The following is a 23832-nucleotide window of genomic DNA, read 5'->3' on the forward strand; positions in this document are numbered from 1 at the left end:
CAAGGTGGAAATGAAGATATAAGAATTTATAACTAGTTTTGGATAACTGTGCTAAATTCTTTCAGCTGACTAACTTCTGGGAAGTGGCTGGGTGCTCACTCTGGTTCTATACTACATTTCCAAGTATACACCAGAGTTGTCATATAAAGAGCATGGATAGGGTCTCTGAGAGCCAGTAAAACAGGAAAATAATCTGGAAGCATTACATATATACAGTACGGATTGAGAATAACCACACCAAAATGCAAACCTCTAGGAGGATGTCTCCACAAAATAATCTGTAAATTAATCAAGAAAACAATTCATGGAACAAGTCTATTGATAACTGCAAGGAACTAAAAAAAAAGGCAAAATCCACAGGAAAGTGAGAACAGGTACTCTGGGAAACAGTAAAAGCTAGAAGAAGGAAATGCAAAGTTAAAAAGGAGATGAAGTATTCACACCATGAAATGAGTGTGTAGCACTAACCTTTAGAAATGCTGGAAGAAGTCTCCATTTTTCCTGAAAACAAAAAACAGTTTGAAACATATTTCCAGGGAGTAGCCAAATATCTAACATGCCTGAGCCTTTTTTGTCTGCATGCTTTATTGTTATTGTTGTATTTTGAACAGTAACATTATTTAGAATCAGATACATTGAGAGGGGGAAAAAAAAAAGACCGTCTAAAGCCAATAGAGATGGATAAAAATTATCTGCATCATCTCAGTAAACCATATGTGTAGTATTTACTCATGATGCAATGGCACACTGCCTTTCCTAAGAGCAACTTATGTGAAAATATATTTTTCTTAGAAAATTCCTTAACACTATGTCCTCATTTAGGATCAACTAACATTTTTTTGGTTTTGTTCTGTTAACACTGTAAATTATATTCACAGAAACGGAAGACTTCCTACAACTTTTACTTTACAAAATACATGGAAGAACCTCAGCCCTGGGAGCAGCACTTGTAGACACAAGTTTCTGTAACATTTATCAGGACCCTAAACGCTACAAAGATTTAACAAAAGTACTGACAAGTGCTAAATATATCAAGGTTTCCACAAACTTTCCCCAATTTCTAATCTTGGATGATCACAGGGAACATCTCTTTACATCAACCCCACTTTCTCCCACCATAGCAGTGCAAAAGCTTGCATATATCTTTGTCTGGAGACAAAATCCCTTTATTTAGGGGCCCTCACAGGCTTCTCCATCTATTACCATTTTAAAATACTACAAAATTAATAACCAAAAAAACCTATAGAAAGTTGTTAGCTTTCTTATATCCACGGAAATGCTGATGGTGCTCTTGGCTTTCAGCCTTCACTGCTGTTGTTTGTTAATCTACTAATCCTGCTTGTGATCCCGATTTAACATCTAATAATGGCAAAGCTAATGCAGTAAAAAGAGACACATGCAGTATGGTGTGGCTTTTACTACTGGTCCCTTGTGGTTTATACGCAGTAGCGTTTACAGTCTGGAAAGCTGAAGAGCAGTTGATTTAAATGTCATGCCTTAAAAAAGGGATTTAATCTGTTAAATAGTATTGCAGTTAAACTGATGGCCTAGGGATGAGACCAATGATTTTAATCTTAAGTAACTATTTCAAGGCCGGGCTGGAAGGGGCACTGGGTAACCTGGTGTAGCGGGAGATGTCCCTGCCAAGGCAGGAGGATGGAAGGACATGAGCTCTAAGGTCCCTTCCACCCCAGACCGCTCCGTCACTGCGTGCGGGACACAGGTCGGGCAGAGACAAGGGACAGGACGGCACCTCAGCAGGCCGAGCCCGGGTTCATGAGGGGCACCTCGGACCAGACAACGCCCCCCACACACTCACACCCCGAGTGGCGCAGCACGGGCAGGGGGAACTCCACGTGTGCGCCGGCAGGAGACTCCTCCACCCCACTCCAGCCCAGCCCAGTCCAGTCCAGCCCAGCCCAGCCCGGCCGCGCTCCGGGAGAGCCCGAGGAGCTCCCAGCCGCTTGGCCCTTGCTCTGCTGACCTCCACCGTGTTGACCGGGGCCGCCGCCTGCTCCGGGGTGAGCGCGCCCAGACCCAGCGCCTCCATCGCCACCCGCGCACCGCGGCGCTGCAGCACAGCGCGTCCCCCCGCGCTCCGGCGCGCCGCCCGAAGGTTCCGGCCCCGCGCAGCCCGGGCGCCGCCGAGCGCGGCCAGGGCCCTACAGCCCGCCCCTCCCGGTGCCCTGCAGCCCCTCCCGGTGCCCTACAACCCCTCCCGGTGCCCTACAGCCCCTCACAGTTCTCTGCAGCCCGGCCCCTCCCGGGGGTTCCCCCTGAATCCCCGAGCCGGTCACGACCCCCCGCACCCGGGGGGCCAGGAAGCAGCAGGGACACGGAGCATTTGGGCTTTAAACGGCTTTCCTGCAGTTTCCAGCATGTAAAAAACGCGAGACATCAGCTTTTAGCGTTTTTATTATTAATTATTATTATCATTGAATGCTGTAGCTGAATCACCTACAAATTTATTTACAAGGGTCGGTGCGACAGAGACACAAAAGTTGCAGTCAAATCGGGAGCAACTCATGTGCCCCAGTTCAAGATGAAACAAGAAGCATTAGAGATCGCAGCAGGTTCCTGCGGCAGTAAGGTTTTGAGGTATATATATGTAAATATAAAAATTGGTAAGTTCTAAAAGCAGAGTGTAAAAACTACATACACACGTCTGCTCTGGCTCAGGGGCCACATGAGAAACATTCACGGAGTTTGGGCTCCACCCATCCTGGACACTAAGGCCCTACCCTAAAGAGGAGTAACTTTTCAGACTCCGTCCGTTTGGTTTCCTGCCTAAAGCGCACAGTCAGTGGAGAGTTTGTTTAATACGTGGCAATCCATGTTTTTAGTCCACGCAAGGCCTCTGTCGGATACAGGGGGAAGCCTGGAGCAGCTTCTCACAGAAGCCACACCTACAATCCACTCCACCTCTGCCGTGCAAACCCAATACATCCTTCACCCAAATAATCAGATTTAAGCAGGCAACTGTTTTGAATAGTACTTGTTCAGCTGGGTTAAAGTAACTCTACACTGGAGCTGCTCCTGAGAAGTAACAGAAAAACAGTCACAACAGAATATTAGTGCAGTCATTTATCTTTGGCATTTAACAATCCGTTGCATTTAATAAAGTTTGTATAAATGACTTTTCACCACTGATGGTACCACAAACAAAATTTAATGCATACAAACCCTCAAAGACTTGTTTTTTAACAAAGCTGCTACAGAACGGCATCTTGTTTCACAAGAACAGCTTCTGAGTAGAGGCAAGTGCATTTCAGCCACAGTAGCATAAACAGCATGCAACACATGACATTAAACAGATGCAATGTCCATGTTTGAAACATTAAATTAAAACACATTAAACAATCACTTAAAACACAGGCCATGCTAGAAAATGCCCTTTGCAAGTTACCCTAATCGCCAACCCTCCCCAATAAATGCTGTATTTTGAGTATTTGCTGGTAAAAACTAGTATGGCAACTTTCCCAGCTCATTAAAGAGCTATAATTTGACATTTATTTGTACAATAGAATGGATATAAAATATTACAATTAAAAGTTCATAATCATATTAACAATCACCTTCAAATGTTCACACAATTCTCTTTTGGCTGAAGCTCAAAATCATGTAGGTACTTCTAAAATTGTAGCAAATCACGAAGATTTATTTCCTCTACCTGCTTTTGAAATGTATTCTTCTCTTCATGATTTTCAATTGCCTATCAAAATTTCATATTCATCTGAGCAAGCCTGGCTTACCTAATGGCACAGTTATTATAGTCTAAGAGTTCCTTTCTCTCAGGTTTTCCAAGAAACAGTTCCCTTTAAAATATGTGTTCATCTTTATTTTGTGCAATGTTTTTACAAGGGAAAGAACAGAAGTGCACTAGAGAAATTTCTCTAAAAAGGCATTTTGGAGACGGTTTTCCTTAACATGTACATGTGACCAAAGTCCTTGGCCACTGAAGAACAACTGAATAGAAGTAATCTCCCTTGCTATAAAGGGTACACATTCCTGTAGAAATGGACTACAAAACCACAGTGCTAATAATGCCCAGGTTTTCTTTATCTTTATGATAGACACAGTAATGTACATAAACGATTTGTGACACATTACACTTCCACAGGATATTTTTGTCTCTTCATAAAAATTAGATTGTAATATAAAATATTAAAAACGAGCTCTAACTTGTACCACACTGAGGTTTTCTATATATGACATCTTAAAAGGAGTATTATATGGTAATATATTAAAATATAATTTTCAAGTAAATTATTCAATTTCATAGACAAGAATATGTCTATAATATGTATTCCAGAACTATCTATCTAATCCCAGTAATCTGAAATATGCAAAATAAAGTGTGGGTAAACTTACAGAAGTTCACTTCCACATTTCTTAATTTCAATTCTACTCGTTTTCTGTATGTGAGATTCCCAATGCATTAAATGGGAACTAAGTCTTGGGGCCCAGTCAAAGAAATTTGAGGGAAATGGGAGCATTTCTTTCACACTCTGTAAAAAAGTGAATCTAAAAATATTTTCAAAAATTACTAATTACATGGGTTCTTGCTTTCAGGCCTAAGAATATCTTGTGAAAAAACATTCTGTTGGATAAGGGTATGAAAGGGGTAGTTCTTCTGTAGTACACTGTAAGGTCAGTCTTAAGTGCTTTTGGGAATAAAGGTTAGAAAGACCAAACTTAAAAATGCTTAATACCCATCCATTAAGATCAAAGATCAGTACATACACATATTAAAGATCTGTATGACCTCCACTGAATAAACACTATATACAGAAATATACTCCACCCTCCCAACATCATGTTTCTTAGGTGTATCATTAATCTTAATTAGAGTTGAGAAGTTTTGAATGATTCCTACTTGAAGTGGTGAATGCTGCTTCTGTAACTAATGCTATCCTGCAAACAGCTTGTAACACTGGCGTTCTTTAATGTAACAGAGGCAAAGTTCTGGGTCCAGTAATTGCAGGAGTACCTGAACTTGGCCTAGTATGAACCTGGGTTTGGTTACTGAAGCAGTTATGCTATACTTTCTTCTTCAAAATACTTTCAGAAACGTAATTGTTGTCTGAGATGTTGCTCTACAAAAATACAATGTAAGCATACTACATTTTATCTATAGTTCTTTTGTCATTTCCTAATATGCATTGCTATATGTAAATACATTTGAGTTGAAAAATAATATTGTTTTGATGGTGGCAAAAACAGTAAGTACATCACCAGCTCTTTCCCACTGCGAGTCATAATAAATGTTTGCTATGGAAATTAATAATTCACTGGCTATTATAAATGACAATCCATTAAACAAATACTTTTCTATTAAAATATATGTATATGACCTTGACATTAATTTCTTTACAGTGAATTTCAGAAACTATCTGTATACATTTTACAAGACCTTCTCCCATCAACAGTCACTGGAGTAGGCTGTTCTTAGAGACGCGACTTCTCCACTGTCTTGGAAGATTAAAAAAGGGTACATTTTTTAACTGCTAGATGTTTCTGCTTCTGTTTTCTCCATTGCTGCTTCAGGAAAAAGCAGTTTTCTAAGTATGTTTGCATAGAATGGTCCATACACTTTTTTATTGAAGTTTACAATGCTTGCATACTGAGATCCCAGCAACTCTATCTCTGTCTGAATCACAGAAAGGCCTCCTGGCACAGTAGGCATACACTTCTGAAGACTCGGAAGAGCAAGCAAGCTTCTCATGAAGAGCTGGATTCGTTTGTCTGAAATGGAATACAAAGTATGCTTAGAACACATGTAAACTCGAGACGAAGCCACAGTCACTTTGTAAACACCCTGCACATCAGCACAGTAAAAAATCCAACAATGTAAGCAACAGCTCTTTCCCAAGATTGTGTTGGGGTGGGAAACAATACTCTATGCTTCTTAAATTTGGCTACTAAAGGTGAACACAGCATAAACCTACTGCAACAAGTCACACTGACTAATATGAAGTAGTCTCAAAGGAAAATAAACAAACCCACTAGGCTTAAATCCAAAATGGACAGAAAGAAAAATAGTCACTCATTTTTCTAAATTCTTCTCCAAAATACTAGGCTGCTTAGGCTTGTCTCTACATGCACTTTTACAATTATTTCGAGCTGTGACTAACCACGCTCTGCAGCATACCAAGAACACCATCTCTAAGTAAACAACATTTCCTTAGTCTTAGTTGAGTCAGTATCTTACTGCAGTAAGAAAATGCTTTTAGAAGATAATCAGACAGCTGATTAAGCTTGCTCAGAATAAGTTTATAAACAAACACATACAATATGACAATTAGGTAGTATCTTACTAACCAATCAAGGAACAGACAGGATTATTCTTCTCAACAATATGAGCGATTTGACCCATTAAATTACTCTGCATTTCTTCACTAAGAGTGGGAAGACCTCTTTCACTTAGAGACTTGTTCACTGTGCTGCAGATCTGGATGCCAATAGCATTCAGAGCTTCCTTCAAGTCAAAACTTCTGGAAGAAAGAGAAAAGCATTAAATTCTGCAGTTTCTGGAGCACAGGTTGTAAAGTGCCCTCACTTGTATCCTTTCCCTTTTATTTTCAAGCTGGTCTCTGCAATGAGAATTTTGAAAAGTTTTCATTTTTTGCTGCAGATTTATGTAAATTTACATATACAGGAAAATCTCTATGTGGAAGATAAAATAAGGCCCTAGCTGTGATTCAAATGGGAAAAGTAACTTCAAGTGTGCAGCTGTGACAACCAGCTCACTATCCTTGTGCCTAGGTGTTTTTCTGGGCCACATGCATAGCATTTCATGAGAAAAAACAGAGTGGAAAACGCTTTTAAAAGACAGTCACATGCATCAGACTTGATTGTAGTACAAGCAGCTGAAGAAATAGGCAGCCAAGTAACTTGAACTATGTACAACAAATTTGAAGCAACTCCCAAGAGGATTTGGTGAATGTATTGTCAGTCTCTCCAGTATTAGAAATGTATGAATGAAATTTACTACTGGGTTCCAGAATCCGTACATTAACATCAAGACTAACATTTCATTAAAATCTACCTTTGAAAAAAATGTGTCTTAACATATAGGGGCCTTGTATCATAAAGGGAATATATAAATGATTAAAATTTGTTATCTTCCTATGGATAACAAGCACCAGCTATGACACTAGAATTGTTTCCTATCAAAAAAACCCAAAAGTTAAAAAGAGGAGTAAAAAGAAGGTCTTACTTCTTGTTCATGCCTTCAAGAAGAGGAAGGGAGATCCTTTTCAGCTGGTCAGCAAAATCAGGCACATCTACAATTGCTGCACCCACCATGTTGTTTGTTATGAGAGAAACACAAGCTATGACTTTTAATTGATTGAGCTTTTCTCTTAACTCCTGAAGACGAACTTCATCTGTTATTAGAGTCTAGAATTGAAACAATAATACTAATTTAGGAATAAAGACGGAGAGAGAGAGGAAAAGGATAGATCGAGGATGTAGGCATGAAGCACTACTATTTTAATCACAAATACACAAACCCAGAGGAGACAGCAATTGAAATACCCTAAATATGTAGCATAGCATGAAGTGGCATTATGAACAAGTACCAGAAGTAAACCTCTGGTGGAAAGAAAAGTAATGAGGAAACTGAGGACATTGCACCTTATTCCTCATCACTGCTGACAAATCTGCAACCACCAATTCAGCCCATGACATGGAACGCTCAGAGGATCCAGAGGACATTGTAATGACCAAGTTACAGACAGAACAGTCTTCTAGATTTGGGTGTCTTTCGAAAAAATGCCAAGATTTGTAACTGATGGATAATAATGAACAACTATGCTTGACAACCACCAATTCAACCACGAGAGCAGGTTCTGCAAGTGATACATAACCCGCTCCAGGCAAAAAGCCAGCTGATCATACCAAGAACATAAGTAATCCCCACAGCAAGATGTAGCTGGAGTTAACTTCAGGTTACAAAGAGTTCATCCTGACCAGCACAGGGGCATGAACATCCAACTGTAATATACCAACTGTAGTTGGTAGCAATTTCATAGTATGGCAAGCTAGATCCACAGAGGACATCTGTACGTAGTTCTTACTCAAAACTGTTCACAGAAAGGTAAGAAGGTGGTTTTCCTTCTGTCCACTGACTGGAAAACACCAAGAGCATTTCCATGTATTTAACAAATTCTCTGCCAGGCCACCTTACATGTAGCTAAGGCCCTCGTGGAAATGCAAATTTTAGCCCCGACTGATGGCAAATTTCATACTGGCTTTAGGGAAAGTTGCAGAGATCAGTAATCAGGAATTCGAGGGGAAAACTGAACACCCAGTCTTGAAGCAATAGTTTACATGCACTGAAAACGGGTAAATACCTACTTTAGAGGCCTCAAGTTTTTACTGATTCTGTTCGAAAGAGTGATCCCACCAATTCCTGCTGCTGTTAGGAAAACAGGGTGCTACAGTCAGTTCTTTTAAAGATAGAGAAAGCCAAGTACTGCCAAATACAAGGCCCAGCCTTTGACCACAGCCAAGTCTGCTCTTAGGGTGGAGCTGGTGAGCTATGATTGGAAAGAGGGAGAACAACCTTTACCTTATTCTTTTCTGGTTGTTGACTTGCCCATCTTGAATTTCAGAAACTGGACTAGAATATAATCTCCAAATTTCAAATTTACTGTGCAGAAATTTAAGGAATGCAAGAGAATATTCACTTACTGTCATCAACAGCAGGATTATTATATCACATCAATGATTTATATAGCTGGTAATCTGGAGACATCCAAATATATTTCTTACCTCTGGAATTGTTTTGCAATAGTCCCACTGTAACAGCTTCAAGTAGCCATTGTTTAGCACCAGGGTAGGACTAATAATTGGTTTTGAATTACTATTAGCACCAGGGGATGATGAAGACTCATCAGAAACTGATGACAATTCATCTTCTATTGATTCCTTTATCCATTCTGTTGTGAGATTCAGGGCACCTAAGCATTGCAAATAGAACAGATTTACTGCATGCCTTCATCAAAATAAGAACTACCTTGAGAAAAAAAAAAAAAAAAAAAAAAAAAGAGTTGCATACATAAGAGAATTCAACTTCTGAAGACTTAAACATAATGGACAGTTTAGTCTTCACACATGGTAATTCTCTCACTTTCTTATACTGATCATCTTCCACTGGTCACCTTTAAATTCTACCTGATTTGTACAAACCCAGCCACAAAGACTTCAGACAAGATCTTTAGGTAATAGAAGTCTCAGAGTTTGAGTTCCCAAAGAATGGTTTTCCCTTTTTTGGAGCAGCCACTTATCAGATATGGTATAAGACCGAAAAGTAGAGGTGAAGGAAGATTAAAACATTTTATTTGTTGTGGTAGTTTTCCTCAGGCTGCATATATGAACACTGCAGGCCCTATCAGTGGCTCAGGGCTCCTATTTTAGAAGCCCCTGGTCCAGATGTTAGAAAGCTTTCTGCACACTGTTGAACCAAATTACACAAAACGTGTAATAGTGGATCAAGTTCATTTGGGATCATCTAAGAAATTTTGTTCAGAGCCTGCCTTCTGTGTACTAAAAATTGACCTTACCCCTTCCAGCTTTCAGGCACTGGTTTCACATGTTTACTTCATACTAACAACAGAACTGTTGCACACAAAAGAGAAAAGTCTCATTTTACGTAGGGCTTCTGCATCCAGACAGCAAGAGTCACCACTTGTCTGTTTTTCAGACACCAACCAATTTGGCAAATGTAAGTTTGTCTGAAAGTGCCCCAGACTACAGAGAGACAAACCTGACAGCAAGTTAATCAATCATCCAGTGATAGCTTGCTTGTCAAAAAATTTTCCCATTACTTAGACACAGACAAGAAACTGAAGTTTTCCTCTAAGTTAACTGCAACTTACAGAGTTTTCACAGCATGTATTTAAATAATCTTGTCAAATAAAAGTTTAAATTAAATATAGCATGGTACATACTTGGTGTTTCTTCAAGAATTTCCTGGAATTTTGTTCTTTCATAATCCACCAAGTTATGCCAGAGGTATGGTCTAAGGCTTTTAATTGTGTAATTTGCCATATCCATTTTCATCAGGTCCAAAACACGGAATATTTGTCTGAAAAGAGGAATTTAAAATTTCACAATTTAATTTAGTCTGTTGATTTTCACCAGCACCCACAAAGCACATGTACATTATCACTTTAATTTCAATTCTGGGAGAAGTGAACTCCTTCATTGGCATTTCAGAGTAACAGATATGTTACCTATCATCTGGAATTCTTGAAGGAGAGTGTATATATAAGGTTTGGTCTAAGTTAAAAACAACAGGACTAATGTAGCATCACTAAATGCTACAGCCTTGTAACTGTTGTTTTTCAAAAACTACATAAATTGGTACATTTCAGCCTAAATTAATAGATTTTAACTTTTTGGTCACTGATTGCATTAAGGGAAACAATCCTTCTGACCCAGTTGCTTTGATCCCTATATGGTAGTAGAACAACTACCATTTACTCTTAATATTTCAGTGTACCTAAGGAGCACTGTTTTCTGCCCTGTTATGTAAATGTCTTACTCAAGTTCAAGTAGTAAGATCTTAACTAAAGAGCTTTAAATCTGAAGTTACACTTCAATAAGAAACAGTACAAGCGTGCAGGTTACATTTTTTTAAGAATGAATGAGACAAAAAGTGTTTCTGAAACAGATTATTGCAAGAGTTGTTAACTTAGGTATTCAAAGCTGCCTGGTTTCATCTAGGTATCCTACTCATTTCATTACCAAGTAAGATACACAATCTGTGTGTAAGAGCTCTTCCCCTTTAATGCTTCAGGAAGTTCTCCTGTCGTTTGAGAACAGGTGTTATGCAAACTGACACCATTTTAGACTTCCTTTACCCAGCCCCCACCGCCTTCCACTGTCTACTACCCTTTCAGAGAGGAGTTTTTTTTCTCCAAAAACCACACTTAAATACCAACCTCAGTAACTCTACAATATTGTCAGTTGCTTTTAACTGTTTTATGTCGTTGTCTCTTATTGGAGCACATAACTTTCCCATAGTGTTGATGATATAGTTAGCTAGCCCAGGAATATCAACAGCATTGTGTTCTGCCTGCTGTCTTATAAGATCCGTATCTAGAACTTCACAAATTTGATTGTGAATCCTGTTTGCTCCAGGAGTCAGGAAGGAAAGAAGAATCTAAATTAGAAGGGGATAAAAAAATAAAAAGCTTATCAATAAAAACCAAACCACTTAGTAAACACACTTGAGTGAAATCTTAATATTCATGTCAGGTGTACATAGATGAGAAATTATAACCAGATATTTTAAGACTGAACATTATCAAAGGTAGTGGGGAAAAAAAGGATTGTTTGGGAAAAAAAAAACCACCAGTACAGCTCTGCAAAAATGCTCAAAGCTAATAAAAACAAAAAGCTAGTCAACAACTAGACTAGTTCAAAAGCTGGGAGGTTACCCTGTAAAACAAATATTTACTAACTTAACACTGAAAGACTTGGTATTGTGCCAGGATTGAAGGTCTGTGTGCTCACCTGTGTGATAGTCAAACAATGGGCAGGTGCAGTCATGTTTATACTATTGTTCATGCCCTAAGCTCATAGTATGGCTCTGGAACAGGCTAGTAGAGATGTGAAGTTTTGGGAAAAGAAAGGACTTTCAACTGATCACTGTGCAGTGAAAGTTGAGTGAACATGTCACTGTGGCCATACTCCTGGTTAATATAAGTATACTACAAATAGACATTATTTTCAGTTCTGAATAATCATGGCTTCACATTATAAAAGGAAGAACTAGAAGGTGTCAGCTCAATTAAGTTAGAGACCATTCAGTGAACTAAGGGACTCTTAGAGCTAAGCTGACAAAAGAGAGAAGGAAGAACATTACCTCCTTAATTTCCTCAAAGAGTTTGATAGCATGTTCGTATTCAGGAGGATCTTCATTCAGCTCTGATTCCAAATGATCCCAAAATGCCTTGTGTACAATTTGTTTCACCGTGCCTGCAAAGCTGTGGAGTAAGTCAATTAGATATGGACAAGACTGTCAACTAGCTTTCATCATTGGAACTGCTTTAGATGAGACTGGTCACTTGCTGGGAAACACACCTCCCCAGATATTGTGCCCTGCAACCATGTCTTTCTTGGGTGGTAGATCACTAGCTCCCATAACACAGTCTAGACTGCTCCATTTATTTCTCCTCTCTTTCCAACACCAGCACTGCTCTTTGCAAAATTCAAGCTCTTACCTGTTTTGTGGGTAATCTTCATGTTTTAAGCAAAAATTTGCATTTACAGCAATTTCATGAGCTAGAGTCCAGTTTGACAGATTTCTTGTAGCTGCCATTAGTTCATCAAATGTGATAACCTTGGGAGGGCTTGCTGCTGGAACAAACAAGATCAATTCAAGCCAAATATTTATAGCTGATAAGTGCAATTGAATATACTAAAACCTAGAAATTTTACTGCTTGCTAATTGGACTCCAATACTCTGAAAAAAGCAACCCAAGATTACCAAGTCTTTATATCTCCCTAAAACACCAACTCAGGAAACTCCCAGCTTATCAGGGGTGTGTGTGTTTGTGGGGAAATACCACATAAGCCTCAAAACATTTTGAGGAGCATTTTCACATTTCTGCATCTGAACTAAGACATCTTTTTTTAAATGGGATCTTGCATTCCACAGATCTCCTACTAATTGTTCTGTCAAAGCCACCCAACCAAAAGCATGGGCAGTAAGAGATATCAGATGTCCACTATAATTCCAAGCACGTGATAGTTATATTGCCTGTTGAAAAGGTTCTGAAGTTACTGACTTGCGTACCCCTCCACTTAAGAGCAACATATCTTTCATTTGCTGTGGAATTTAAGTTATACTCATTTTTTAGGAGTTAGCAGCAATGACAAAACAAACTCTACATTGGAAAACAAGAGCAAGTGCCCAAAGTTTCTAAATCCTCAAATTCTAATTTGGAAGACTGGTAACAAAGAAAAAGAGCCAGCCACCAACTGCAGCTCCACTAACAAGCTTGTTTTAATATAAGACTTCATTTACATAGATGTAAGAAGTAAGCATGGTCTGCAAATGCTTACAGACACACACGAACCACATCTTAACCAAGGTTTTATTTACCATTACTCAAATTATCTTCCTTGTGCAAATGTGTGTTTTCTGGTTGATTCTAATATTTATTGAAGAAAAATATTAATTTAAGATTAATTACATGTAACTTGGTATAGTATTACAAATCTGTAAGTTACAGAATTAATTTTTAAGTGCAAGGATCAAACAGAAGAAACCTACCCTCTGCACAAAGGCATATCTGGTAAGAGTTGGCTGCTACCAATGTCAAGGTTAGGAAGACAGTGGTGATACACTTTTTCTTACACTTTTTGAAGGGAAGGAGTGCACAGGGAGACCCCCATGGATACAGCTGCTGCTGGTGTTGCACACACAGGAGATGCACTGCTTCACAGCAGAGAGAAAGCCACGCCTCTCTTTTTGTACTCTTAAAACAGATTCAGAATCCCACGTTCTACCCACGACAGCAAAGAGAAACAAAGTAAGTTAGCCTTATTGGTCCATGCACAATGCAGGTAAGGCTGAAACAGGCTTACACGCTGGGGAGCTGGGTTTGCTTGAAGAATCACTGTTAAAGCTCTGCCTGGAATATTCCGAGTCGCTGGAAGAAGCTGTGCTTTCCGAGAGGCGTGAAGAATCTGAGTCACTGTTCTGCTCATCATTGAGTGGCATTCTGATTTCCCTTTACCTTGTTTACACAGTAAACAAGACCTGGAAAGACAAACACAATTCCCATAAAACCAGCAGTTACTTTTGTTTGTTTCTCAAAAGTCCGCTACTGATCATTATATTGTGAATGAAGATCAAGAAGTTGCCTTCCCTAAAGAGGAAAAGCAAAGAAAAGGATCCAGCTTAACATGAAGAATCATATAGTTATCAACAAACTACCTGTTCTGTAAGAAAGCTTTGCACCTTCAGCTATTTCATACCTTGGTGGTTATGCTATAGATATAAATTTGTTATATTTAAAAAATGAAAGAAAACCCACAGGAACCCCTGAAGCTGCCTGTTGCAAGAATTTTAGTATTTTTCAATGTCCATAAAGGCATCTCACAATGTTACCATCCCCCACCTGACTTCATGAAGAAGTGGTGTTTAGCAATGAGTGTCCTTCCACAAATAGGCTGCACAGAGTGTAACAACTGTGAAGCAAACACAGAAGTTGCAGGGGAAGAATAGGCAAGTAATTCGGAATATTACATTTCTGACAGGGTGTAGCTGAAAGTCTGGCCTGCTTCTTTAGGTGGGTCTGTGCTCAGAATCAGATCAACAATGGCACAGACCCAAAAATCACTCCTCCTAGGGGTGAAGGTGGATAGGTTTTCTGGTTTAAGTCGAATGGCAACTCTGAGTCTCTAACATTCTGTTTAGCACAGACAACAACCTCCACTGAAGTGCTGGTGCTTCATAGCGTTTCTGTCTATGTAAAGAAACTCTCTCAGGCAGATAATCTGCAATTGCAGAAAATGTGGACAGCTACACAGTGTGATACAGATAATTAACTGCTTGACAGGAAGTGAAAAATATGTTCATAATATTAAAATGAGAAGCTGGAAGCCAGCTGTAATTACTACCAAAGGAATTTGGCCCAGATACCAAAAGTAGCTGTCCATCTCTGACTAGGGCCACGAAGCATTCTGTAGTGGACCTTATGAAGAGACCTAGCCAGCAATGATCTCCATCAACAAATTTAACTAATATATTACTTCATTTATTATTAAACCACATCAACTTCAGTAGGCAAGGAATATCACACTTTGCAACTGCTGAACTTGGAAAAAAGGCAATAAAAAGATGATCTTTGTCTGTACTTATGTGAATCAACATATTGTGGGGTCCTGGGATAGACCAGAGGTAGTGAAAAAAGAATATTTCTTTATGTTGGCACCTAGTTACAGCTTAAACCATTTGATTTTTTGGGTACCAACTAATCCGCTATAGATAGGCCTTTATAACTTGATGAGCTACTATACTGATGAGCACTCCCCTGTTAATTGAGATGATTAACATTTCTTAAGTATATGTTTATTCTTCTTCCTCTACCAAGAGGAAAGAGGAGGCACTTGAACACCTTATTTATGCCATACTTCATGCTGGGGTTTTTTGTGAAAAGAATTGGTCACATAAGCAAGAACACAGCTAACAGTTTATCACTGTACTGGAGAAGCCAGTAAGAGACACTTGACAAGAACATAGAGATCATGCATACAGAACTTGCAGCATTACCTGATCCTAAGCATCATAACTCTTATCAGAATGGCAACTTTATAATTTCTAACAAGCAAATATTTAAAACACTATTGGCTAAACAAGACAGAGTTGCAAGAGAACCTAAAAAACCAAAATCCAGAGATATTTTGGCTTGGAAATCGGTCACTAGTTAATGCTAGAGATGATGCTATTTCTTCAATTAAAATCGGTGTTACAGATCTCAACGTTAGTGCTGACCAGAAACTAGTTGTGACAAACTAGTTATAGAACATACTTGAGGTTCTTCATGTTGAACTGCTCACTAACATACAGTAACACTGTACAGAGTCTGCAAAGTTTTTATTACCCTCCAACTACTTTTTTTTATCAATATAAGAACACTATTTCCAGGCTTTAATCTTGTATAACACTCCTTTATTTCCATACAAATAACTGACCTCCAAAAGATTAATGTTGAAGCACGTGGTCCATCAAAAGATTTGATTAACGTTGTTCGCAGTGCTAGCGGCCCAAAGCCTTGCAAATCACTCGCAGAGTACGAGCACGTCACGGTGTCTCTGCTGCTTCAGTTCACGGGTTAAGAACATGGAAGAAGGTAAATGACCATTAAACCCCAAATATTCTCATACAACTTACACATCATCATTTCATGAACTTCCTCTTACCTCTGGGTATGACAATGTTAATAAAAAATATTCAGCTTTGCAAGGTGCTTCTGAAAGAAGCATTAGACCAGCCATGAAGGTGAGTTGGCCCTGCCATTTTCCACCTCATCTTGATTTCCAAGAAGATCAAGCAGTTAAGGTAGAATTAGAAGTTTATATACATTACGTCCTTAAGCACTAGTCCCAGCAAAAGATCTTTTGGCAACAAATAGTTGCATTTCAAAGAGGCCCATGGCATTTTGATGTATCAAGACCATACCTTCTCCTACAATATATGCACACGTACATGTCAGCAGAGTGCTTCAGAAGGCTTAATTTAAGTAAGAAGTTTCAACACTGCAACAGGAGATGACTCACAAACAAACACTGCAATCTTTTGCCACACTAAATACATTTCCTAGTAGAATGCTTCAAACACAGTGGGAAGCAAGAATGGGTGTACTCTGCAGATTCAGAACATTATTGCTAAATTTAAAGTTTAAAAGATAAACAAATCAAACTAAACATACATGAATATACATGCAGAACCTGCAGGGGACATCTAAAACACTTAGGCAAAAATACAGTCATTGAGAATATGAAAGGTAAGTGCAAACCAAAAAAGGCATTTCTAATTAGTTACAACAATAGACAACTAAGTCAATTAGTCTTTTCTTTATAGCATACACTGGAAGAGCTGATTTTCCTTACATTTTTGTAGACAGCACAGAAGTTCTCATTAGTAACTAATGACCAAGTTCATTTAGAACTTTAAGTTTAAATTAGTATAATGGTCACATAAAAATATTTCAAAAAGCCCTTCAGCCTTGCAAGGTCTCTTTGTAACTCACCATCTTGGATAAACAATACCATCTTGTAATTTTTTATTTGCTCATTAATTATTATATATTAGGCCACTCTTAATACACATATTAATATCCTACCTGTTCTGTTAAAGGTTCAGCCTGAGGTCACAACCTGCTTTACTCTGGTGCACTAAAGACTATCCACATTTACATTAGGTTAGACACTGTCACAGTGGGCTTCATTACGATATTTGCTTTCTTTCAGTCAGTACCATCCTGTAGGGCTTTTTAAGGATAAACTCTTTGGGAAACCAAGCTAAAAAGTATCTTCTCCATGCACCAACCCCAAGATTCTAGCTAATTTAATAATGGAGAAATAAATTCTCACATTTCTGCCATTTAGACAGGTGGGGATTATTCTTTTCAGTAAAAAGAAAATGAACACAAAACTATAGATGCTTAAAGGCATCTTGCTCTTTAATTAGTTACTGCATTACTCCACTTGATTCTTCATTTAGAACTTATCAAGACTGCAAGATGAGGTTAGTTTTAGAAGACACAAACAGACTTTATTCCTGAAGTTTTGCTTTAGAAGTTATTTTACGAAGCACCTGGGGGGAGGAGGGAGAAAGACAGATTCACAGGTTTTTGTGTTTTTTCTTCAGATACCATCTTCAAGGAAAAGTTTTCCACAGCCCTGCTTTGTTCAAAGGAAGTGTGCATGGACACAGAGACTTATGAGTGCTCGGTCCAGTTTTACCACTATGAAGGTCTTAACTTTGTTTATTCTGCTAGGCTCACATTCTTACTATCTTCAAGCTGGCACCGACTAAATCTCATTTAGTCTCGAGTTTCTCTTTCACCGACTCCACCTCTGTCAGCACTCACGACACGAGAACAGAAAAGAGCCTTTGTTAAGAGTTACTTGCATTTACTCCCTCCTCATTTTCACAGCTTGCAGCCGACATTTCTCCCCTTTAGCTTTCTAGCTCCACTGCTCTTCCCATTGAAGAGACACTTCTCTTCGTGAAGGCTTAAAAAGCTGTATCGGTGAGAGTGAGATGCGGCCGAGCTCCCCGACCTCCGCCCGGACAGGTCGGTGACGGGACGCGGGGCCGCGGCCCCCGAGAGGAGCCCGGGGACGCCCTGACAGCTCCCCTCCCCCGCGGGGGGAGCGACACCGAGGGGAGCCGCCGGCTCCTCCTCTTCCTCCATCTGTTTCGCTGCCTGTCTCCTCCCCCGGCCCCATGTTTTTAACAGTTAGCAAAGGCAGGAGTTTGGCACTCGCCGACCAAAACAAACAGCGTTTCCAAGGACGTGCCCGGGGGGAGGGAATCCGGGGGAGAAGTGAGGAGGGAACGCTCCCTGTCAGCCCCAGAGAAGGCGAGCCCGGGCAGCCGCCCCTAAGCGCCCCGGCCCCTATGCCCCCGGAGGTCCCGGGGTGCCCCTGCCCTGCTGACCGGGGCTGCAGGGGGAGACCCTGCGGCTGTGGCCGTCGGGACGGATCGGCCCGACGGACACTGTGGGATGGCAGAAGCCCAGGAGACACGGGGCAAGAGTAGAACTACAGACCCAGCGCAGGAACTGCAAAACCTACCTGCAGCAGCGGGAGTCCCACCGGGGCAGCGGAGCGACGGGCCAGCCCACCACCTCCCTGCCACCCACACCGCACAGGAGGGTGGCAGCCCCGAGCCAGCGCTGACCCGGACTCACCCCGCGGCTCATCGCCCAGCGTGCCCGGACACCCCGCCGCGTGTCAGCTCCGCCGGCCGGCCGGCGCAGTCCTGCCCTGCCCCACTGTCCCCAGCTGATCACTCACCGCTGCCCGTCGCGGTCCTGCGAGGCGCTCGCTGGGGCCGTACACAGCCCCCCTCCGATTTAAAGACCCAGCCCGGACTATTAGTGTCTTCCTCGGGCACGTCCATCTGTGACAGTGGAAGGGGGGAGGTATGTCATCTTTTCCTGCCTGCCAGCGGCGAACTATCCGAGGCGCTTGGGCCAGCCTTCGCTTATGCCTGTAGAAACTGCCCGCATCTCCTCATTCTGCCTGCGACCGGGCAGTAAGCGTGGAGAAATAGGAGGCGACACGGGAAGACACTTCGGCGGACTCCCCCGCGCTAGCAATGGACCGTGCCGGCGTGCGGGGGGTAGGCCGGGGACGGGCCGGGCGGTGTTTACGGAAGGGCCCCGTTCGTCCGGGCCGGCGCCGCCCCCGCCCCGCCCCCGGGCCGCCTCAGGGACAGGAGTACCCACCCCGCAGAGCCCGGGCGTGGGGGGAAAGGGGTGTGCTCTGCCAGGGACGGGGCAGAGCCTCAGGCCGTGTGTGGCAGCCTTTGTGCACTGAGCTGCAAAGGGCACTTCAACTATGTTCCTGCCCTCTTCCTTACTCTGCTATGAGTAGTAGTGGGCAGTGAGGCGCCCCTCCACGCCATCTTGATCCCCCACTGCCACCCTTGCCACCGCAGCTTCAGGGGAGCCGCTCGGCACCGTGCTGAATTTAGTTTTAATCACCCGTCTTGCTCATGGCTGTGGTGCCTGGAGGCCTGCTGAGCGCCCACTGAGGAACGTAGCACGGGGCAGTGCAGCACTATCATTATAAATGCTTTTCTTATTGCTGTATTGACTTCATGCACAGGCAGCTTCGCGCACCCACTGGGCTAGCAATACCTGAGAGGGTCATCACCTCTTCCTGTCACAGGAGCTACGTGTCACCACTGAATCACCCACCAGGAAGCACGGAGGGCAAAACACCGGCAGTCATCTCTGAGGCAAGAGCTCACTAACGCAGCCTTGCCCGACATGAAGACAGAGCTGCCCTTCCTACAGATAACCTTTAGCAAACGTGGTGAACTGCACGGAATAGGTGTTGTATTCGGGTAGACCAAAGGCCACTGTATATCCCATGAACCTCTGCTATAAAATCGAGCGCTCGAAGCAAGGAATGGAGTTTGGCTATGCAAGTGCCAAGTACCCGGCTGGAGAGGGAGTGCTTGCTCACAGCGATGCAGAGCACCTGTCTGTCAACTCGGCCTTCAGAGACATTAAATGGGATTAAGTCCAACAGCCTAATCCGATATCTTCTATAAAGAAGACAATGTTTTAAATAACTGTATTTGCACTACTTTGCCCCACTTTGTGCCTGTCACGTGGCAGTGACAAGTCTGAAAGAAGCTCAAAAGGGCTTTGGAGAAGACTGTGATGGTATATAGATGGGCTGCTTTGTTCAGAACTGTTATGATTTCCAAGAACATAATTTTAGTTTTTACATCCATTTTTGCATAGACACCATCTGAAATACAGGGAAAGCATGAGTTTTTGCTGTGATGGTTGCTGACACCTTTTATTAATTAACCAGCTAATTCTGCACAAAGGATACTTGGAAAAACACCAGGGTCATTGATTCAGGGTCCATTTTGTGTCTCTGTGGTCTGGCAGTTGTGGAAACCTGTAATTTAGCTTGCACAGGGAGAGACAGTGGTCAGCCTCACCAAGTGAAGTAGCTTTTAATTACTGATATGAAAGATAACTTCAGGGGGAAAAGTATGTCAGGGATGCCGCCTAAATCATGGAGTAAGAGATGGAATTCCAGAAAAGAATGGCTTTAAAACATTTTTTTTTTTTTAGCGATAGCAGTGTCCTTTTCTCACAAGCACATCAGCTGTTTTGGAGCCCATTCTTAAGTGCATAGCTCGCTTTATCTATCTGTCTATCTATCTATCTGTCTATCTATCTATCTACCATATCAGAGATGTACACCAAGGACATATTTTGAGATTCTAGTCCAAAAGCCAAGAATAAGTTAAACACTGCAGTACTCAGCACTTCCCCTTCTTTTTGGTTTCAATTCTTTCCTGATCCAGAGGCACTGAAGCTATAGGCCACTATATGGATCTTAAAGTAGATTACCTACTGGAGAGATTTTCTCCAGAGAAATGCCGCTCATTTCTCATTTTCTGGTGTCCCCAATGTCAGCCAGAAAAATAATTGCACAGCCTTTAAATTTGTTCTGCTCAATTAACAAGATCAATGTCCTTGTGTCTTACATAGCATATGCATGTCCTGGATTTGGCTGGGATAGAGTTAATTTTCTTCCTAGTAGGTGGCAAGGGGCTGTGTTTTGGATTTTTTCTGCAAACAGTGTTGATAACACAGGGATGCTTTAGTTACTGGTGAGTGGTGCTTACACTGAGTCAAAGCCTTTTCTGCCTCTCAGCAGCCAGAAGAAAGACGTACAAGAAATTGGGAGAGGACACAGCCAGGGCAGCTGACTCCCCTCACCCAAGGGATGTTCCATACTATATGGCATCATGGTCAGCAATAAAAGTGCAGGAAGGTTGTTGCAGGGGCACAGCTTGGGGACTGGCTGGCCATCAGTCCGTTGCTGGTGAGAAATTGTTTTCATTTGCATCACTTGTCTTTCTTGGCTTTTATTTACCTCTTCGTTATTTTCATTTTTATTGCAATTTATTTTTATTACAATTTAATATTACTTCAATTTTTCTTTCCAATTACTAAACTGCTTTTATCTCAACCCACAACTTTTCTCACTTTTACTCTTCTGATTCTCTCCCTCATCACACTGGGGACAGGTGGGGTGAGAGAGAGCAAGTGTGGTGCTTATTTCCTGGATGGAGTTAAACCACAACAAAGGTACACATTTGGAATTTTGACTAGTGTCTCAAGTCGACTTTAACTTTTGGCCTTTCACTACAGAAGCACTTGTAATGAAATTTGTTAATTGAAATGAAGGACTAGTTTGTGCTCACTCTTTGCATTAAGTTGGCTCGTAACCTTCCTTACTGTTACTAGCAAAACTGGCAAAGACAGTAAAGCCTACAATTAATGCTCTGCTTTATCCAGCAGACAGCAAGGCAGCTACTAAGTGGATAAGATGTGCAGCTGCATTTAGCCCCATGGGTCAGAAATGTCACAGTATGTGGCTAAATCATGGTCAGCATGGGAGGAGAGGGAAAGGGCAAGGCATGGTATAGCTTACACTAGGGCCCATGACAACTAAACTGAGAATATAACTTAAAGTCACAAGACATTTTTCCCTAATCCTAATAACTAAGCCAGGCAGACTGGCTTTAGTGCTAACAGATGGATGTTAAGACTCTGGGTTGACTTGAGATCATCAGGCCCAGATTTGATAATAGGCTCAAGGTCAAGACAGAAAGACTACAAGGCAGGTGTAAGGATGCTTTCTCAGCTAGTTCTTCTGTGGAATTTCCTGTATTCCAAGGAGAAATAAGTCTTGTGAGAGGCAAACAAGTTTGCTGCACTCAAGTATTTGTGTTCAAATTCACACAAAGGCAAAGCAGAATATTGACACTTCTGAGAAAAAATGGTACATCATTAGCTTCTCCAACCACACCAGTCTGCAGTGTCTAGCAACTTTACCACCTCAGCAAATTCCTAATGCACTAGTAATTGGTCTTTCTGTACAAAGGAAATAGAGTTTGACCCACAGTGTCAAATACAACAAAAAACTATTTGTAGAATGGTACTCTTGGTCAGATATAGCTTGAATTAGTTCCATGGTGAGAAAAATCTTTAGGTAGTACATTGCTAACATTTTCCTTGTCACTACTAAGCAAGACAAGGAGAAATAGTGACCGTTACCTATGCTGCCTGAAACAGATTTACATCCCTTGATACATAACACTGATGATCCTCTTGATTATTCTCTCTGGTGAAGTCCATATGGCCTCAGTTCTTATAGTAAACTCTGAAATAAACAGCTTCGGAGTTAAAATCCTGGGTCTTATGGTACTGCTATACATCCTAGCCTTTTCTAGGCCCTTCCTAAGTAGAAATCTGATATCCCCTTCTCATAAACTGTGAGACAACTAAGGCTGTGGCTAGATGTTCATGGTGGAAACTGCTGTTGTAGCTTTCCCAGGGTGATTTGTTTGCTGCTGAAGATTTCTGCTCTCAAGATCTCTATTTCCTTGTATTGAGGACGACCGATTATTCTGAGGGTTCCTCACCTGCTTTAGTGCAAGCCCCCTCATACCAGCTTCAGCCACCTCTGGGATATATTTTAGACAACTTCCTGACCCCATGCAAACTCTCTGTTACTTGTTAGGGTCAGGGCAGTAAGTTCTGTTGTGGTGCCCATGACCTGCAGTCACTCCAACATCCCCTCAGGTCTGTGCATTTGACAGAACTGGGCTTACAAAATGCCCGAGACAATTCACTATGAATTCTCCTCTTATCACCCATTCTAGTAGTTACTAGAACATCATGTATAGACTAAACAGTTCAGTTCATCTTAAGCTTTGGCAGAGGTGGAACTGTATTTGACAGGCTGACATCAGGACTGTGATCCTGCTGACTTTGAGTCACTATTTCTCCATAATACTCAACATAAATTTTTTTTTTATGTATATATATATAGATATATATATATATATGTGTAAATACACTGTAATCAAAGTAAAGACCAAGAAATGAAAACGTCTTCCAAGACAAAACTTGGTTTAATGTCTTGCTCTAATCAAATAGTGAAACAGATACATTCAGTGCCTCAAGCTCCAGCTGGAGCCCGCGGCACAGTGGAAGGCCTGCTCAGCCTTTCCTTTCCTGTTCTGTGCCGGGATCCGCTCCGTGGGGAAGATGAAGGCAGCAGGCTCGTGTCGGCGTGGGGAGGCAAAGAAGCCTGCTAGGAGCGGAAGGGCTCTGCGGGCAGACTCGGTGCTGAGCTCCCGGTCTCTCTGTCTCGGACAAAGCCCTGAGAGGGGCTTGTCTGGGGCCTGGAGCGCTCCTGCCAGCCAGGGCAGCAGCTGTCGGGTCCCCAGGGACCAGCCCGATGCCGAGTCTCGGCTCTGCAGGCACTAGAAGCGGGTTGGAGAGAGGGGTTGCAGATGGAGAAACGAACTTTCTCTCCACGCCTTTCTCTCAGTCATTCCGGAGCTTGCTGCAGTTGTTCCAACCAAAATCACAACCAAGCAAAACAGAAGTTGCGTGAGGCAGAATCCCGCCGCGTTCTGCCACCAAAACCGCGCGCGGGGCCAGAAACTGGCAGAAGGACCGGTCTGGGCTGGGGGACGCCCACCGCCGGAGGCTGCGAGGGTGGAGAGCGCTCCCCGCTCCGAGACCC

General features: G+C 41.8%; 2 protein-coding genes and 1 long non-coding RNA gene across 15 annotated transcripts in view; 1 reads left to right on the forward strand and 2 right to left on the reverse strand.

Moving 5' to 3' along the window:
• Positions 1-2067, reverse strand: part of POLR3B (RNA polymerase III subunit B) — a 73082-nt gene extending 71015 nt beyond the window's left edge. Inside the window, exons 1-2 of the mRNA XM_014876994.2 lie at positions 1985-2067; positions 469-501 (exon numbers count right to left, since the gene is read on the reverse strand). Coding sequence (XP_014732480.1) covers positions 469-501; positions 1985-2050 — 99 coding nt within the window. The 5' untranslated portion in view covers positions 2051-2067. The remainder of the gene's footprint in view (positions 1-468; positions 502-1984) is intronic.
• A 1004-nt stretch (positions 2068-3071) lies between these two features.
• TCP11L2 (t-complex 11 like 2) lies at positions 3072-18702 on the reverse strand. 13 transcript variants are annotated; one of them, XM_088165389.1, is made up of 12 exons: positions 18550-18691; positions 15718-15840; positions 13606-13780; positions 13292-13523; positions 12237-12369; positions 11879-11999; positions 10953-11173; positions 9957-10093; positions 8779-8966; positions 7220-7401; positions 6322-6494; positions 3072-5745 (listed from the first exon to the last, which is right to left on the reverse strand). In XM_088165389.1, the coding sequence occupies exons 5-12, from the start codon at positions 12332-12334 to the stop codon at positions 5501-5503; spliced, it is 1365 nt and encodes a 454-aa protein (XP_088021515.1). In that variant the 5' UTR covers positions 12335-12369; positions 13292-13523; positions 13606-13780; positions 15718-15840; positions 18550-18691; the 3' UTR covers positions 3072-5500. The 13 variants fall into 13 exon arrangements, with proteins under 13 accessions (XP_088021515.1, XP_014732485.1, XP_088021513.1 ...); XM_014876999.2 differs by lacking the exon at positions 13292-13523 and having other exon boundaries at positions 6322-6491; positions 12237-12372; positions 18550-18702; XM_088165387.1 differs by lacking the exon at positions 13292-13523 and having other exon boundaries at positions 6322-6491; positions 18550-18700.
• Positions 18703-19045: 343 nt separating this feature from the next.
• On the forward strand, positions 19046-23193 carry LOC148223650 (uncharacterized). Its single transcript, XR_015803892.1, has 2 exons — positions 19046-19931; positions 20944-23193. It is a non-coding gene; the product is annotated as an uncharacterized LOC148223650 (long non-coding RNA).
• The last annotated feature ends 639 nt before the right edge of the window (positions 23194-23832 follow it).

This window comes from Sturnus vulgaris, chromosome 5 (assembly GCF_052056855.1).
Source record: "Sturnus vulgaris isolate bStuVul1 chromosome 5, bStuVul1.hap1, whole genome shotgun sequence".
NCBI classification, from domain to species: Eukaryota; Metazoa; Chordata; class Aves; order Passeriformes; family Sturnidae; genus Sturnus; species Sturnus vulgaris.

Coding starts and splice junctions, on each gene's coding strand:
- TCP11L2 (XM_014876996.2), bottom strand. CDS start 13,741: ATGCCACTCAATGATGAGCAGAACAGTGACTCAGATTCTTCACGCCTC. Junction 12,373..13,605: donor CAAACCCAGCTCCCCAGCGT/GTAAGCCTGTTT, acceptor TGTTTGTTCCAG/CAGCAAGCCCTCCCAAGGTT. Junction 10,094..10,952: donor AATATTGTAGAGTTACTGAG/GTTGGTATTTAA, acceptor TCCTCTTTTCAG/ACAAATATTCCGTGTTTTGG.